The sequence below is a fragment of the Sorex araneus genome, chromosome 2, assembly GCF_027595985.1.
Source record: "Sorex araneus isolate mSorAra2 chromosome 2, mSorAra2.pri, whole genome shotgun sequence".
Taxonomy (NCBI): domain Eukaryota; kingdom Metazoa; phylum Chordata; class Mammalia; order Eulipotyphla; family Soricidae; genus Sorex; species Sorex araneus.
In genome coordinates this window covers 40,874,215-40,892,763 of record NC_073303.1, presented here as the reverse complement: position 1 = coordinate 40,892,763, position 18,549 = coordinate 40,874,215, and the positions used below count along the sequence as shown (strand labels likewise).

Here is an 18,549-nt window from a genome sequence, read left to right as displayed (position 1 = left end):
AGTATCACGCTTCACTCAAGTGAGAGAAGGAATCCGGAATTCCAATCTCCATCGACGATCGAGGATCAGGGACGCTGCCTCGTTTGCCAAGGTGTCTAAAATAAGATGGGCCAGACACATAATGCGATTTGGAGATGACCGCTGGACTAGATCTGTTACCGACTGGATTCCACTAGACGTCAAAAGAATGCGTGGCCACCCACCTACAAGATGGTCAGACTTCTTTGTCAAGACCCTTAACAAACAGTTTGATACTCTTCGTATTCCTGGAGTGAGCAGACACCACTGAGCCACACTAGCATGCAATAGGGTCGAATGGAGACACGACTGGCACCCGCTCGAGCAAATCGATGAACAACGGGATGACAAGTGATTACAAAGTGATTACCTATAAAACTCTATTCTTTCTTCTACTTTAAAAGATAACTTAGGGGGCTGGAGCAATAGCACAGTGGGTAGGGCATTTGCCTTGCACGCGGCTGACCCGGGTTCGATTCCCAGCACCCCATATGGTCTCCTGAGCACCGCCAGGGGTAATTTCTGAGTGCAGAGCCAGGAGTAACCCCTGTGCATCACCGGGTGTGACCCAAAATGAAAAGAAAAAAATATAAAAAATAACTTAGTAGGGTACAAAATTCTTAGTTGACATCTTCAGTGCTTTGAGCATCTCATGACATTCCCTTCTGGTATGTATGGTTTCTGTGGAAAAGTATGCAGATAATCTTATGAAGGCTCTCTTGTATGTATTTTGCTTTTCCCAAGATTATTGTAGTGTTCTGCTCAGATCTTTAGCACCTTAATTATTTTATGTCTTGGAGTTTATTTGGTTTGGATTTATCTTTTTTGAGATTCTTTGAGCTTCTTCTATTAGGATGTTTAGTCCTTTTCTCAAAAGAGAACTTTTTGGCAATTATTTCTTCAAATTGCTTTTCTAACATTTTTCTTTCTTTTTTTTATTCTATTTTTTAGGGGGTGGGGAGTCACAGATCTGGTGGTGCTCAGGGCTTACTAGTGGCTCTGTTCTCAGAGATCATTCTTGGTGTGCCTCAGGGGACCATATGAGGTGCCAGGGATTGAACTGGGATCAGTCACATGTAAGACAAGCATTCTACCTTCTGTACTATCTCTCTTGTTCCTCTTCTTCTTCTAGAGCCCTTTTAATATGGATGATTTTCTACTTCGTGTGATATCACACGCTCTTACAATTTATACATTTTATCATTCTAATTTCTATTAGCTGTTCTGTTGGATATTTTCCCTGCCACATTTTCCAATTCCTCAAATGTATCTATTTATTTTTGCTTACTATTGACCACCTCTATTGTATTCTCTAGCTCAACTATTAAGCTCAACTATTAAGTCAACGATTAAGCTCAACTATTTGAGAGCACTCTTTATGCTCTCAAAAGATTTATGTTTGAAGCTTTTAAGTCAATGACTGTCTTTGTTAAGAAAACTCATTTTATTTATTCATTGTTTTTCTTCTTTTATTTAATGTTATAATCTTCTTTTTAGGCAACCTACTCAGTTTCATTTGAATTGTTGCCTGAGTTTTTGTTTTGCTCCATAATTTGTGGCAAATTCATCTTCTTTCTCATTTCGTCTAGTCGTGTTTAATGTATTAACTACTGGATAGTGAGTGCATTCATTTGTTGTGCAGATCTTATTCAGAAGTGCAAGCTGCAGGATGAACTCCTGGAATATTTACCCAGGATACTGTGATATCTGTTGCTTTATATACTGACATTTCTCTAGCTGTTTAGATTACTGGAGATAGATTGCCAACATGGGGTAGAAGCTGAGAGAGCAGAGAGCAGAGATGTTACTATTTGGTAGTACAACTATTGAAGCTTCTCCGTTGACTGCTGGTGACTTGCTATGACTTGAGAGGTGCAATATTTGTAAATTCTCACTCCCTAAAGCTAGTTTGCTGTCTTTATTTGTTGCTTTATGTTATCCCCTATTTCTTGGCTGTGGTCTGGCCCCAACTATAGCTTCTGTATCCCAACTCTTTCACTGACCTACAAACAAAAAACAGTCTAGGAGCTGTAGGTGCAGACTGTTGCCAGATCATAGTGAAGAATCATGATTCTCAAGGTCTATTTGTACTATCAGTAAAAATTGCCTCCTTGTAAGTGACTTTCAACTTGTGTGCTCAAGGTTTGGGGAAGAAGTAGACAATTATATAAATTCCCTGTAGGTAAACACAATTACCAAACAGACCAATTATTATCAAGGAATTGAAATGGTAATCAAAAGTCTCCCCCAAACAAAAGTTCAGACCCAGATGGGTTTACTAGAGAGTTCTTCCAAGCCTTTAAAGAAGACCTACTCCCAATCATCTTCATGCTCTTCCAGAAAGTCAAAGAAACATGAAGTCCCCCAGTTTCTCTGAGGCAAACATTACCCTGGTACCAAAAGCAGACAGAGATGCCACTAAGAAAGAAAATTAAAGACCTATATTCCTGACAAATATAGAAGCAAAGATCTTTAACAAAATATAAGCAAACCTAATCCAACAATAGATAAAAAAGAAACCATAAACCCTGACCAAATAGGATTCATCCTGGAGATGCAAGGATGGTTTAATGTACACAAGTCAATTAAGGCCTGGAGTCATAATACAGTAGATAGGGCACTTGCCTTGTATGCAGCTGACCTGAGTTCAATCCTGGACACTGCAACCCCTGTAGTTCCCCTCAGTGTCACCAGGAATGATCCGTGAGCTCATAACCAGAAGTAAACCCTGAGCACAGCCAGCTGTGACCCAAAACAACAAAGATACAAATGAAATACATATATATACAAGTCAACCAATGTAATAAGCCATATCAACATAAGGAAAAATAAAAACCACATGATGATATCAATAAATGTAGAAAAAGTATTTGACAAGATCCAATGCCCATTCATTAAAAGAGAAGTAGAAGAAGCGGCTGGAGAGGTACAACAGCAGGTAAGACATTTGCCTTGCACTCAACTTACCTGGATTTGATCCCGAGAATCCTATATGGTCCCCAAGCCTCACCAGGACTGATTCCTGAACTCAGAGGCAGGAGTAAGCTCTGACACCACCAAGTGTGGCCCAAAGTCCTCCCCCACTTAAAAAATGGGGGGAATAGAAAGAAACTTTCTGAACATACTTAAAGTCATCTACAATGAACCCAGAGCAAACAACATACTCAGTGGAAAAAAAAACAGAAAGTCTCTCCTCTAAAATCGTACATAAGACAAGATTGTCCACTCTCACCACTATTATTCAATACAGTATTGAAAGTCCTTTCCATAGCAATTAGGTAAAAAAAACATATTAAGGGCATCCAGACTGGAAAAGAAAAAAAGCCAGTCTGTCACTATATGAGGATAACATAATACTCCACTTAAAAAAAGAAAACTTTAAAATTTTATCTGCACAATAGAATACTACACAACTGTTAGAAAAAAATGAAACCATGAAATTTGCTTATAAATAGATGGACATGGAGAGTATTGTGCTGAGTGAAATGAGTCAGAAGGAGAGGGACAGATATAGAATGACTGCCCTAATTTTGGGATATAAAAATATATAGTGTGATACTAATATCCAAGGCCAGGAGTATTGGTCCATGGATAGAAGCTTGCCACAAATGTGTGTGGGGTGAAGGGCAGTTAGGATAAAGAAGGGACCAGTATGACAATAATAGTTAGAAATTATCATTGTAGGGCCGGGAGTGATAGCACAGTGGGTAGGGCGTTTGCCTTGCACGCAGCTGATCCAGCTTTGATCCCTAGCATCCCATATGGTCCCCCACGAACCACCAGGAGTAATTCCTGAGTGCATAGCCAGGAGTAACCCCTGAGCATTGTTGGGTGTGACTCCCCCCCAAAAAAAAGAAAATAAAAAGAAATTATCATTCTATCAGTCCTGGATGGCACCACAGCACCGGAGATCCCTCCAGGCCCCATGCCGAGTCACTTCGCCAGGACACCCCAGATGGAGCAGGTGCAGTCTCCCTGCCTACTCCTGATGGAACTCTGGCGTCCAAGAGCTCCCACAAGGAAGGCCCAGGTATGCGGGTACCAGGACTAAATCTCCAGGCAGCATGGTGGCAGAGGCTCTGGCTGGTCCCTCTTGAGCTCTCCACCCGCCCTGTGGCCTAGCTGTCACTTCCACAAGCTTCCCCCGGGTGCCATCTTGGCGCACCAACAGCCTTGGTCCAGAGACTCCCAATTGAATTCCAAAATAGATTAGTGCCCTCCAGAGATGTCTCTGGAACCCAACCATCTACAATCTAGGATTCCGGAAGCGAGCTCTAATGATATTCAAAATAAATATCAATAGAAAATAAATCATCTAGTGTCTGCCCCTGGCAAGCAGGCTTGAATGGTGGTGGGAAAATTCGGGCAAAACATAATGCCCCAAAGTAGAGAGAGATTATTGGGGAAATTGTCCGCCATGGAGGCAGGGTGAGGACTGGGATGGGGAGGGGGATACTGAGGACATTGGTGGTGGAAAATGTGCACTGGTGGAGGAGGGGTGTTCGATCATTGTATGACTGAATCTCAAACATGAAAGCTTTGTAACTATCTCATGGTGATTCAATAAATTTTTTTTAAAAAAGATCATTCTGGATAAGAACTGAGTGTTGAAAGTAGGTAAAGAGATATACATGATAACCTTTTAGTATCTGTATTGCAAACCATAATGCCCAAAAGGGATGGGGGAGACAGGGGAAAGAGGAAGAGAGAGAGAGAGAGGAGAGAAGCACCGCCATAGAGGTGGGCTGGGGAAGAGAAAGGTTTCTCTTTCCCCAGCTTTAAATTGTTCTGTGAAGCCCCAGATATTGAGACAGTGTGGTACTGGAATAAAGATAGACTCTGATCAGTGCAATCTGACTGAGAGTGCTGAAACAAATCCTGAAATTATGGACAGCTAATCACTAACAAAGGTATAAGGAGTATGAAGTGGATCAAGGAAAACCTATTTAACAAATGGTGCTGGGAAAACTGTCTGGTCACTTATCCTGAGGATGCAAAAAAGCACAGTAGAAATGACATCTTTCCCTATATGTTCATTGCAGCACTGTTCACAATAGCCAAAATCTGGAAACAATCCAAGTGCCCTAGAACAGATGACTGGTTAAAGAAACTTTGGTACATTGGGGCTGGAGCAATAGCACAGCGGGTAGGGCGTTTGCCTTGCACGTGGCCAACCCGAGTTCGATTCCCAGCATCCCATATGATCCCCTGAGCACCTCCAGGGATAATTCCTGAGTGCAGAGCCAGGAGTGACCCCTGTGCGTCGCCGGGTGTGACCCAAAAAGCAAAAAAAAAAAAAAAAGAAAGAAATTTTGGTACATCTACACAATGGAATACTATATAGCTGTTAGGAGAGATGCAGTCATGAAATTTGTTTATAAATGGATAGACATGGAGAGTATCATGCTAAGTGAAATGAGTCAGAAAGAGAGGGACAGACATAGAAGGACTGCACTCATTTGTGGAGTATAGAAGAACATCACATGAGGCTGACACCCAATGACAGTAGATACAAGGGCCAGGGGGATTGCCCCATAACTGGAAGCCTGCTTCATGAGTAGAGGGGAGAAGGCAGATGGAATAGAGAAGGGATTACTTAGAAAATGATGGCTGGAGGAACCAGTTGGGATGGGGCATGCATGCTGAAAGTAGATAATGGACCAAACATGATGACCTCTCAGTGTCTGTGTTGCAAGTCATAATGCCCAAACATAGAGAAAGAGTATGGGGAATGTTGTCTGCCATGGAGGCAGGGGAAGGGTTGGAAAGGGGGGATATACCAGGGCTATTGGTGGTGGGGAATGTGCACTGGTGGTTGGATGGGTGTTTGATCATTTTGTGATTGTAACCCAAACATGAAAGCTTATAACTACCTCACAGTGATTCAATAAAATTAAGTTTTAAAAAAACTGTCTGGTCACTTATAAAAAAATTATAACGAACTCAAAACCTTTTCTCTCACCACATAAAAGTCAACTCAAAATAGATTAAAGACCTTGATAATAGATCTAAGTCCATAAAATACAGGAAAACATAGCTGAGGCAGAACACAGCCAGACAAACAGAAGAAAATATAAACAAATGGGACTATACCAAACGAAGAAACTTCTATAGTGCAAAAAAAAAAAAAAACAATGACCACAATAGTGACATTCACAAACTGGGAGAAAATATTTTCCCACTACTCATTTGACAAAGAGTTAATATCCAAGATAAGCAAAGTGCTTGTAAAAATTAACAAAAAAAATCCATCCAAAAAATGGGGAGAAAAGATCAATAGAAACTCAGAAAACACATACAGATAATGTGCAAGTTTATGAAAAAAATGTTCTGTAGTACTAATAACCAGGAAAATGCAAATTCAAACAACAATGACGTATCACCTCATATCAACAATACTGGCACATATCAAAAAGAACAACAACCAGTGTTGGTGGGTGCTACTGGTGGGAGTGTTCAATCCCTGTAGAAAACAGTATGTTTAAAAAACTAATAATTGTGTGTGTGGGGCAGAGGGTAAGTAAGATAGAGAATAGAGAAGGAACCAGTATGACAATAATAGTTGGAAATGATCACGGTGGACAAGAACTGAGTTTTTAAAGTAGGTAAAAAGATATACATGATAACCTATCAGTATCTGTATTGCAAACCACAATGCTCAAAGAAACTGAGAGAGAGAGAGAGAGAGAGAGAGAGAGAGAGAGAGAGAGAGAGAGAGAAGAGAAGTACTGGCCATAGAGGCAGGGGCTGGGGGTTGATGGGAGGGAAGCTGGAGACACTGGTGCTGGGAACTGTACACTGGAAGAGGTTTGGGTGTTGGAATACCATATAACTGAAACCTAATTGTTATCCTACATCAATCATGAGCAGTTTTGTAAAGGTCTATTTCACTGTGATTCAATAAAAAGTTAAAACAAAAAAAAAAACTAATAATTGTGGGGGGCCGGAGTGATAGCACAGTGGGTAGGGCGTTTGCCTTGCACGCGGCCGACCCGGGTTCGATCCCCGGCATCCCATATGGTCCCCCAAGCACTGCCAGGAGTAATTCCTGAGTGCAAAGCCAGGAGTGACCCCTGAGCATCGCTGGGTGTGACCCAAAAAGCAAAAAAAAAAAAAAACCTAATAATTGAGTTTCCATATGCCCCAGAAATTTTACTTCTTGAGATCTACTCCAAGGGCCCAAAAACTCTATTCAGGCAGGGCATTTGAGTTTCTACATTCCTCGTAGCACTATTCACAGTAGCCAGACTCTGGAAACAACTCAGTGTCCAAGAACAGATGACTTGATAAAGAAACTGTGACCTATCAGTGCTGAAGAGATTGTATAGCAGGTCAAGTGCTTCCTTTCATGCAGCTAACCTGGGTTTGATCCCAGCATCCTATATGGTCCCCCGAACACTGCCGGGAGTAATTCCTGGATGAAAAGACAGGAGTAGCCCCTGTGTGCCCCAAAACCAAAAAAAAGAAAAATGGATATATATCATATATATCAGCTATAAGATAGGACAAAATCATGCAGTTTGCTGCCACATGGATGGAACTGGAGAGAATCATGCTGAGTGAAGTTAACCAGAAGGAGAGGGACAGATGTAAAATGATCTCTCTCCTATGTGGGATATGAGAAAACGAAGGAAGGAAGGAACAAATGCCCTGAAACAACAGAACCTGAGAACTGGTCTACACAACTGAGCCTGTGGGGTGTCGGGAAGAAGACACAGGATAGGGCCGTGGAGTTGGGATCCTAATGTGGAGGGAAGAGGGCGTCTGCTGGACAGCGGGGGAGTGAGGACATTGTACTCATAAAAACCTACCAGTAACAGTATTGAAAATCACAGCACTTAACACTCTTTAAATAAATAAGTTGCAAATAAACTCAACTTCAGGACAAGGATCTGTAAGAAGACTGGGGAGCTGGTAGAGAGCCTGGGTGCTGTGCTCCAAAGACAAAAAGAATGTGATTCTCTGGGCCTGCAAGTTATGTGTGTCTCCCAAGCTGGCTCATCTTTTTCCTTTTCTCTCTTTTGAAAATACCCCTGTACTTCCTCCTTGTAAATCTCTTCATCAATGTCCTTCTCTCTCTCTCTCCCTCCCTCTCTCTCTCTCTCTCTCTCTCTCTCTCTCTCTCTCTCTCTCTCTCGCCTTGTTTTACTTTTTTTTAATTCCTCCGATTATCTTCCTCTTTTGACCATAACAAGAAACTGAAGACATTAATTTACTTGTTATTGCTAAGTATTGATGTCCATTTTATTGGATTCTCAAAGCAAATCAAGGGATTCTTTTTCCTTACATAGTAAATACACATAGAAAAATACAACCACATAAGTTGATTTATTTTTTTATTAATAGAAGTACACTGCTGTTAGAAAATAAAAGATTCCATCTCACCTGAGAAATGGAATCATTGTTAAATATGACATTTCTTTGGGGAGGGGAGTGTTTTGTGTGTGTGTGTGTGTGTGTTATCAGGGATTACACATACAAAAAATTGCATTCAACCACTATGCTTCAATTCCCACCTCTGGGATTATTTTCAGTGTGATTTTTGGATCACAGAGGCCCCTGCTTTGGTCCCTTAAACTGCAGATTCTATCTCTGGAGGTCCTCAAGCTCCACCACGGTTGCCCTGGTGACCCCCCGCATAAGACGTTCTGAGCAGCATCGCATCACTGGGCCCAAGCCCTGAACACTCTGACCCTGTTTTCTGATTGTCAACCAGCTGTGACCCCAGTGCCCCCTCAGCACTGCCTGGGAAACCCAAAATAAAATAAATGATCTTTTAAAGAAAGGAATACACTTTTTACTTCTTTCTTTAAAATATGTTAGTGATAATAAAAGTATAAGGTGGAAAAATACAAGCCAACATATCTGTTTCAGAGCTTTTTCTTAAGTCCAGTCTTATGACTCTCCTTCCGCTCCTCTCTGATTTGATTTCCCTTCTTTCCTTCCAAGGGAGCTTGTGTCCTGAAGGTAGTTGTCAAGAGCTATAAAGAATCTGAAATTTGACCCCATTTGTAAGTTAATAAATTACCTTGTTGCTGTATTTTGGGGTGTTGGCAGAAGATGTGAGATTCCAAAGTCAGAGATAAAGACAAGTTAATGTCTGTATTTTCTTTTTTTTTTTTTCTGAACAGATTTTATTCAGAGGTTTCTGAGGGAAGGAAGAAGGGATAAGTGGGAGAGAGAATAGTAAGAATAACGCGCTCAAGAGAGAACGCAGGCTTCTCTAAGGGTGGAGAGCTCTACACACATCCTAGCACTGGACACGAAAGCATGAAAGTACACATCTCAAGGGGGGAGATGTGGGCAACACATGTGCATGGGCACCACATGTGCTCGGCCACGTGGGCGAAAGTAGCACATGGGCTCAGGCAGCATATGCGCACAATGTCCGTATTTTCACCACATCCTGAGCCCAGTTTTCCCAAGGAACTTCCCAAGCCTTCCAGATGAGACTTGCAGGCACGTTTCAGGAAAGGACTCCTGAGTTCTTGGACTTGAATCTTTTCTCCTTGGCAAGAAGGAGACCCTCTGTCTTCCCAGTCTCCAGACACACAAACAGCCGTCTAAAGACTGTTCAGAACAAAAGATCACTTCAAGTGACTCACTTGAAAGAAATGCTAACATCAAAGACCAATAGAAAATTATCTTCCAATATTAATCTTCCTTTCTATTCATGTACTTATACTTATGGTGCATGTAGCACACCCTGAAACTACATATATATGTATATATAGTGTATGCTGCATCTCTTTGTGTAACTAAACTTGATATAAATGCTAACAGTGTGCATATTTTATTCACTACATTATCAAAATGATTCAACTTGATACAAGGACCTTTAGTATTTTGTTTTAAACGGAAATAGTGTCTCACGATGTGATTATACCACAGTGTATTTCTGTATTCTGTTGATGACATTTAAGAATTTCTTTTTTTGTGTTGAAATATTATACGCATTCATGGCTGTGAGACATCTCATACTCTACACCATGAAATACCAAGAGTAGCACACCACATTTGATGGGGTGTAAAGTAGAAGACAACCATAATGCCCAAAAGTAGAGAGAGAGTATGGTGAATATTGTCTGCCATGGAGGCAGGGGGAGGGTGGGAAAGGGGGGGTATACCGGGATATCGGAGGTGGGGAATGTGCACTGGTGGAGGGATGAGTGTTTGATCATTCTGTGATTGTAACCCAAACATGAAAGCTTGTAACTATCTCACGGTGATTCAATAAAATCTTTAAAAATATATTTTTAAAAATAAAGTATAAGGCAACCAATCTCATGCCAATAAAATATATATATTAGCACACAAAGGCTCATCCTGTAATAACACGTTAGTAATCTCTTATACGAAGGCTTAATGGCTCTAGGGTGAGATACAACAATCTTTTGAGATACAACACTTTCCTCTAAGGAAACTTTTTTAGATCATTTTTAGTGGATTGTTCATAGCAAGCAATACAAAATAAATAATTTATGACCTACTTTGGGGGCAGGGTTGGGTGGTGATGGGAAAATTCTAAATAGTGTTTAGTGGGAAGGTGTAATGGTGGTGGGATTGGTGTTGGAATATTGAATGTATAAATTATTGTGAGCAACTTAAAAATTTTTTAAATTAAAAAAAACAAGAATTTCTTTTTTGGGCTGAAGAGATTGAACAGCAGGTAGGATACTTGCCTTATGGGTGGCTTACCTGGGTTGGGTCACATATGGTCCCCAAAGCATGGCCAGGAGTGACCCATGAGCATTGAGCATTTGGGTATCCCTCTCCCAAAAAGGAATTTCTTTTTGTTTCCACTCTTACTGCAATACAACAATGAACATCCCTTTATGTAGACTCATAGCCCTATGACTTGTATACATATTTTTGCACACTGTTGTAAGAGGTTTATTTCAGAGTTTATAATAGAATGGGTCTCACAGTATATTCATCATTGGGTCTTAAGATATGACTCATCTTAAATTTGGGGGCTGTTTCTTTTCTAGGTAGAATTTTGATGAAATAAAGATTTTAGTGGCCATTAGTCTGGAGTATCCAAAACTTTCTCACTTGGCCAAAAAGAAAAAGGAAAAGCAAAAAATTCTGATTGATACATTATGAGGAAGTGAAAGAAAGTAGGAGAACAAGAAAATGGAGGAAAGAGAAGGTGAATGGACACTACTTTTTTTTTTTTAATTCAGAGAGCACATTTTGCCAAGTAAGCAAGGGGTGGGGGAGAGTGTCTCTAAGCAGTATTAAGTCTTGCCAGCGAAGTTTTAAGACACGTAAAAGGGATAATAAAAACAGGCAACTACAATGTGCTGCCTCCTAAAATAATAGCAATGTAGCTGTTTTGCAGAACGAAGGTTGTTGCCTCTGGTTATGGAGGGGATTTTTTCCAAACAAATGTCAATAGTATAATAATACTTTTTACATATAAAACTTAATAACTCTTTTTCCTTCGATTCTGCTTGTAAAAGGCTTACTTGACTCAATTAGTGAATAGAGATAAATCTTTGGTGGAAAAGAAAAAATGTGAAGTACCTTAATGTTATATAAAAAGACAATAAATTATGTAAGAAATGGTAGACTGAGAGCTGTTTTTCTTCTAGGAACCAGGCTTGTGGCTGCACTTATTACTGACAGTGTAAAAAAAAAACTTAGTGGTTTTGAGTACCACATTACTTTGAACACATTTGTGGAGTCAGGAATTTGGACAAGTTCAGCTGGTCAGTCTCTGACCCACAGTCAGAGTAACTGGAGCTGGAACCAGTCTGAAATGATTTCTTGGCTCATTTTTTGATGCTCCATTTCCCTTATGCCTCTGTCTCTCGGGGAATTCTAGGCATCTCACAGAAAAGTGTTTCGGGGATATCTTCAGTTATTAACTGCCTGGGCAGTCAGAGGGAGGGTGCTGCCAGGCTTACAAGGGCTGCAGATGTATCTTGTCAGGCATCACCCTGTCTGCCGGATTCTGTTGCTTCAAGACTCGAGGAGGAGCCCGGAGTCCAGTAGGTGGAGGGGTGGGTGAGGTCCAGGCTTCCCTAGGGGAGCGGAAATCCACACCACAGAAGAGTGTGTGAAATGGCAGGCGCAACCGCAGCAGGCTTTACTTTATAGAACTGTGAAACAAGGAAAGACATGTTTATGTTAACAAGTGAAACTACCCCAAAATATCCCTTAGTGAACAAAATCTCTCCGGCCCTCATTTGCTCCCTATCTTACCTGACGTAACCAATGTGCCTGGCACATGTTTCTGTATGGTCAGGCTGCAGCCGGTTCTGCTGCTGTGACAAGTATGAGCCCACATCCCAGGAGCATCCACAACCTGACTTCCTGAGCAAAGCCGGAAGCATGGCTGTGCTGTCGTCCAGCCCTGCTCGTTCTTGGAGTGTATTTTATTATGCCATTGGATGTTTGCGGGCGGGGTCATACACACCCGGCAGTGCTCAGGACTTACTCCTGGTTCTGCACTTAGGAATCACTCCTGGCGGGCCCAGGGGACCATATGGAGTGTTGGGGATTGAACCTCGGTCAACTACATGCAAGGCAAATGCCCTACCTGCTGTGCTACCTCTCTGGCCCCAACCATTGGATGTTTTAGCTATTTTTATGCTTATTTCCATTGGATAAACCAGCACATCCTAACATTCCCTAATGAAAAATAGTATGTTGCATTTTGGGTTTTGCCACTACAAACAATGCAGAATAAATTTCTTTATCTACAGAAGCCTAAACATATTGATGCTTTCAGTTTAGAGAGTGGGAGCTGCAGCAATAGTACCGTGGGGAGGGCACTTGCCTTGCACGTGGCCAACCCAGATTAAATGCCCAGCATTTGCTATGGTCCCCTGCGCCCACTAGGAAGCCCTCAGTGCAGAGCCAGAAGTAATCTGTGGGCACTATCAAGCGGTACCCAATCACTGTCACAATGTCACTGTCATCCTGTTGCTCATCGTTTGCTCGAGCGGGCACCAGTAACGTCTCCATTGTGAGGCTTATTATTCCTTTTTTTGGCATATTGAATACTTCACGGGTAGCTCGCCAGGCTCTGCCGTGCAGGCGAGATACTCTCGGTAGCTTGCCAGTCTCTCTGAGAGAACAGAGGAATCGAACCCGGGTCGGCCGCATGCAATGCAAACGCCCCACCTGCCATACTATCGGCTCTCAGTTTAGAATAAAGGTTTATTGTTTGGTTTCCCCTCAACAATAATTTATTTTAACTTGTAATAGATATTTTTGGATTATATTCCCAAAGGTTTTAGCAGTTCTTATCCCTACAAGCTAAGCAAAGGTTTTTCTTATCATTTGATTTTTTGTTGGTTTGATAAGTTTCAAAAAAGTAGATCTGGTTATTGCTTTAGTTTGCATTTCTCACCCAGTTTCTAACAATGCACACTAATGCAACATGTCACACTTTTCAATCTAATGAGTTTTTAAAAGCTGTCATTTTATTATTGCTTGCATTTGTGTATCCCAACCAATTCTCAGATGTGAATCAAAAATTTTCATTCTGTTTTAGTTTTTGGACACCCTGAGGGTGCTCGGGCCTTACTTCTGGCTCTGTGCTCAGGAATTACTCCTGGCAGTGCTTAGAGGACCGGACTGGATACGGAGGATCAAGCCCTGTCAACTATGCAAGGCAATGCAAGGCCACTGTACTATCTCTCCAGCCCTAAAGTTTTCATTCTGCATAATGCTTGTGTACAGTCTTTCATTCACTGTCCTGATGGATTGTCTTTCCTTATCAATTACATGAGAAATGGGTGTGCTAACAAAAGCAAAAGCAAAGGTTGCAAAGGCTTTTACTTCATGTATCCTTTGTCTTTTTTCTCTGCTACTGATCTCTTTGTGAAATATCTAAAATGTGTGTGTTAAAATATTTCTGTTGGGAAGAGGGGAAGGTTTTGGAGATGGATGTAGAGATGATAGCACAAGGATGTGACTGTACTGAATGCCCAATGCTGTAGACTTGGAGGTGAGAAATTTCCTGTTTCCATATTTATCACACACGCACTCTCACTCACACGCGCGCACACACACACACACACACACACACACACACACACACCATACATGTGAGAACCAAGAAATAGTATAGTGGGTAGGGCACATGCCTCGCTTGCAATTGACTTGGGTTTGATACCAGCACCACATGGTTGCCCAGCATTACAAGTCTACTATTGTCTAGAAGATTTTCTATAAGGAATATGTGTGTAAATACTGTGTCTTAAAGTTGATAACAGTCTATTTCTGGGCTGGAGAGATACTAATGTAGGTAGAATTGAACCGACCCCTGTTCAAATCCTTGTCACACTCTGCTTCATGAGCGGAGGGGAGAAAGCAGATGGAATAGAGAAGGGATTACTAAGAAAATGATGGCTGGAGGAACTAGTTGGGATGGGAGATGCATGCCGAAAGTAGATAATGGGCCAAACATGATGACCTCTTAGTGTCTGTGTTGCAAGCCATAATGTCCAAAAGTAGAGAGAGAGTATGGGGAATATTGTCTGCCATGGAGGCAGGGGAAGGTGGGAAAGGGATGGTATACCCGGGATATCAGTGGTGGGGAATGTGCACTTGTGGAGGGATGGGTGTTTGATCATTGTGAGATTGTAACCCAAACATGAAAGTGTGTAATTATCTCACGGTGATTCAATAAAATAAAGAAAAAAATTAAAAAAACTTTGTCACAGCATACGGTCACCTAAGCACCACAATCCTGGGCATGAAGTCAATAATAATCCCTACACACCTCCACATGTGCCCCCCAAACCTACCCTCATAATTAATAAATAAAATAACTATTTTCTCTGCACAGGTGTGTCACCAGCTGCGGACAGGTGTGTGTGCTTCACATGCACAGGACCCTGGTTTGACCACATGGCCCCTGAATTTTGCTGAATATAGCCCTTTGAGCCCTAAGAACTACGGGGATGGTCTGCGGTCTGCAGCATGTAGGGCCCTGTTGGCGGAGAACTGTCAGGAGTGGTGTTGCTCCTCTACTTCATTGTATTTCTTTCTTTCTTCAGTGACTTTTTGTATGCAGAGTCAGTCATGATCTTCTGTTTAAAAACACAGGTAAGAATCATTTACTCACCTTCTCCGGATGGAACCCCGGCGCCACTGAGCAGCAACTAACACGGCTCCAGGATTCGGGACTGGGACAGATCCGAGCCGCGGGGGCCACTGGAGTGGGGCGGCGCCAGCCCAAACTCTGAGTGGTCCCGGCCGCCGGAAGTCACGCCCTCGACCCACCCTCGGCGCCATCTTGATGCCACAATCCACAGAGAAGCGGCAGGCATTCTGGTGAGAACGCGGCCCGGACAATGCTCTGGACCCGGATCGGGGCCAGCAACACCGGGGGGCCGGAGGGAGGAGGTGCCACCAGCACACCTTCTCCGGATGGAACCCCGGCGCCACTGAGCAGCAACTAACACGGCTCCAGGATTTGGGACTGGGACAGATCCGAGCCGGGCGGCCGCTAGTGCGGCCGCGCGACCTTTTCTAAAACCTGAAAACATACAATCTTTGAATGGAAAACTAATTATCAAATGCCTCCTTATTAGGGCTATCTTGTTTGGGGATATAACTCCCACAACAATAGTGAGTTTTGTGTTGAAATATGGAACGTAATCAAGGTGAAGAGAAAATAAAGTGAGGTTCATCAGTTATACAGTTGGGGTGGGGGGCGGGGGGGTATACCGGGGATTTTGGTGGTGGAATATGGGCACTGGTGAAGGGATGGTGTTTGAATACGGTATAACTGAGACATAAACCTGAGAACTCTGTAACTTTCCACATGGTGATAAAATTTAAAAAAAATAAAAATAAAAATTTATAAAAAAAAAAAAGAAAAAAAAAAAGAATCATTTACTCCAGTTCATGAGACTATAAGCCTTCTGAAGCTCCTATAAGCACTTTTTGCAAAATACCTGACTGTAATAAATAACATTACACAATCAATTTTTACAATGTAATTGCTTCATAAGAAACCCAATGCATCCATGATAGTTATGACCTACCATGAACTAATTTGACCCCCCAGTACCATATATGGTCCCCAGAGCACTTCCAGGAATAATCCCTAAGTGCAGAGTCTGGAGTAAGCCCTGAGCACTGAGTACTACAGGGTGTGGCCAATAAAAGGAGCAGAGGGACAGAGGGTGACAATCAGAACAGTCAGTGTTGGCTAAGGTATAGTGACAAAGCTGGCTAGGATGTAGTGAAAAAGCAACCATCTTTCACTGTTCCTCGGAATGTTACCTGATTCAATATTGGCAGAAAATGATATGGAGATATCTCAAAAATATAAAACTAGAGCTTACACATGATCCAGTGATTCTTGGTAGCTGCTCCAAACACAAAACACCCTAAACATCCAATAACATATGAATAACCAATTCATGGAATGTATACACAATGGAAAACTGTGTAATAAAGAAAAGAGAGATTGCCATGTTGGTTTTTTTTTATCTGCTTCTGATTTTTAAAATTTTTATTTTATTTTTATAAAATTGTTCATAACTAATACCCAAGGATAATAGAGATAAGGGCCAGGAGGATAGTTCCATGGCTTGGAAGTTGGCCTCACATTTGGGGGAAAGACAGCTGGGATAGAGAAAGAACCATAAGTGAATGATGCTTGGAGAGCTTGCTCAGGATGAGAGATGCATGCTGAAAGTAGACCATAGACCAAACATGATGGTCACTTACTACCTGTATTGCAAACCATAACACCCAAAAGGAGAGAGAGAGAAAGAGAGAGAGAGAGAGAGAGAGAGAGAGAGAGAGTAAAAAGGAATATGCCTGCCACAGAAGTGGGGGAGGATGAGGGAGTGGGAGGGATACCAGGAACATTGGTGGTGGAGAATGGGCACTGGTGCGGGGATGGGTACTTGAATATTGTATGATTAAAACGTAATCACAGAAGTTTGTAAGTCTGTAACTGTATCTCACGGTGATTCATTAATTTTTTAAATTTTAAGTTAAAAATAAACAAACAAGTAAAATTGCTCACAATAATTCATTACACTTAATATTTAAACACCAATCCCACCACCATGCAGCTTCCCACCACCATAAGAGCATAGTGTGTAAAAATTGTTGTATTTCATCCTAGAGCCATTTAAGCCCTTGTATAAGAGATTACAAGAATGTATGTTAAACCCAAACAAATGTGTGCTACTTTTGGTACATCAGTGGGGTGGAGTATGAGAGGTTGCGTGGTCATGAATACGGCTGCACACCCCAGGAATTCTGAAATTTAGAATAGGATTATAGAGCAGATTCTCTCATGGGTAGGGCTTATATCTCTCTCTTCTTGGCCATTGATGAGGTTAGTTTGTGGGTGTGACTGACGAGCCAGTGGAAAACTTGGGAGCTGGGGGAAGGAGACCCAGTCCCACTCTGAGGGAGCTTGAAGATTTCAGTCACAGGCCCTACATACCTGGGTTTTTCTGCAGGTTCTGTCATGGGTGAAGCTGGTGGAGCCTGCGGAGAGCAGCCTTGAGCATGGCTGTGGTTGAGTTCTGGACGTTTTCGGCTGCTGGGGTTCTACTGGGGTGGAGAGAAAAACAACCTGCCCCTCTCAGAGTTGGCTGGGTGAAGACAGTCTGCAGAGGGATGAAAACATTCTAAGTTGCTCTCCTCCAGGAGCTTTATTTCAGAGTCTCTGGATCTTGGTTGTTGATGAGATTATATGAAATATTGCCATTTTTCTCACTTGATGAAACTGGAGGCCATTGTGTCAAGCAAAATAAGTTAGAGGTAGAAGGACAAAGACTGGGAGATTTCACTGAGAGACAATAGAAGGTGGTTTCAATGATGACAAATGCTTGACCCTTGATTAGAAAATTGAAAAGAACAAGAAAGAAAGGAAGTGAATGGACAGGTGTGGGGAGTGGGCAGGGGAAGAGGTGGAATGGAAGTGACATAGAGCATCAGTGGATGGTCCTGGGCATTCTGGTGATGCTGAGGTGAGATAAGTATGTACACCCAAACCATAAACATCAATACTATTGCAAGCATATGACCTAAACTGCTGAATTAAAAGATAATCATCAGAAGGCCCAAGTGTGACAAGCAGATAGTCCACAGTGAGAAGGAAAAAAATGGAGACCCTCTGCTCGTACAGACTATGATCCAAGAGGTCTTCTAACCCATTTTGGCACCCAGAGCGGCTTCTTACAGAAATGCATCTAGACTGTGAGCTGTACTACGACTATGTGCCGCCCGGGGAGGGATTTTCCCTCTTCACCCTGTTTTTCTGTGCGGAAAATGGCGGCAGAGGCATCATCCACGTGGTGAGAGCCACCCCCTAAGACTTCCACCAAGAGGTATAACTTTGCAATATTGTGGCTCATAGGCGATCATGGGAAGGGGGTGTTACCGGCACACCCTCGGCCCAGATAAGATCCACAGCTGCTGCTCGAGAAACAGATCCTCTGCTCCTAAAGACTATGATCCAAGAGGTCTTCTAATGCATTTTGGCACCCAGAGCGGCTTCTTACAGAAAGCATCTAGACTGTGAACTGAACTAAAATA

The 18,549-nt window shown here is 42.1% G+C and overlaps 1 protein-coding gene across 1 annotated transcript in view; it reads left to right on the top strand.

Annotated features, from left to right (window-relative positions):
- Nucleotides 1-15,414, top strand: part of LOC129401663 (WAS/WASL-interacting protein family member 2-like) — a 47,157-nt gene extending 31,743 nt beyond the window's left edge. The window contains exon 3 of the mRNA XM_055124397.1: nt 15,085-15,414. Within this exon, the coding sequence (XP_054980372.1) occupies nt 15,085-15,144 (60 nt within the window). The 3' untranslated portion in view covers nt 15,145-15,414. The remainder of the gene's footprint in view (nt 1-15,084) is intronic.
- The last annotated feature ends 3,135 nt before the right edge of the window (nt 15,415-18,549 follow it).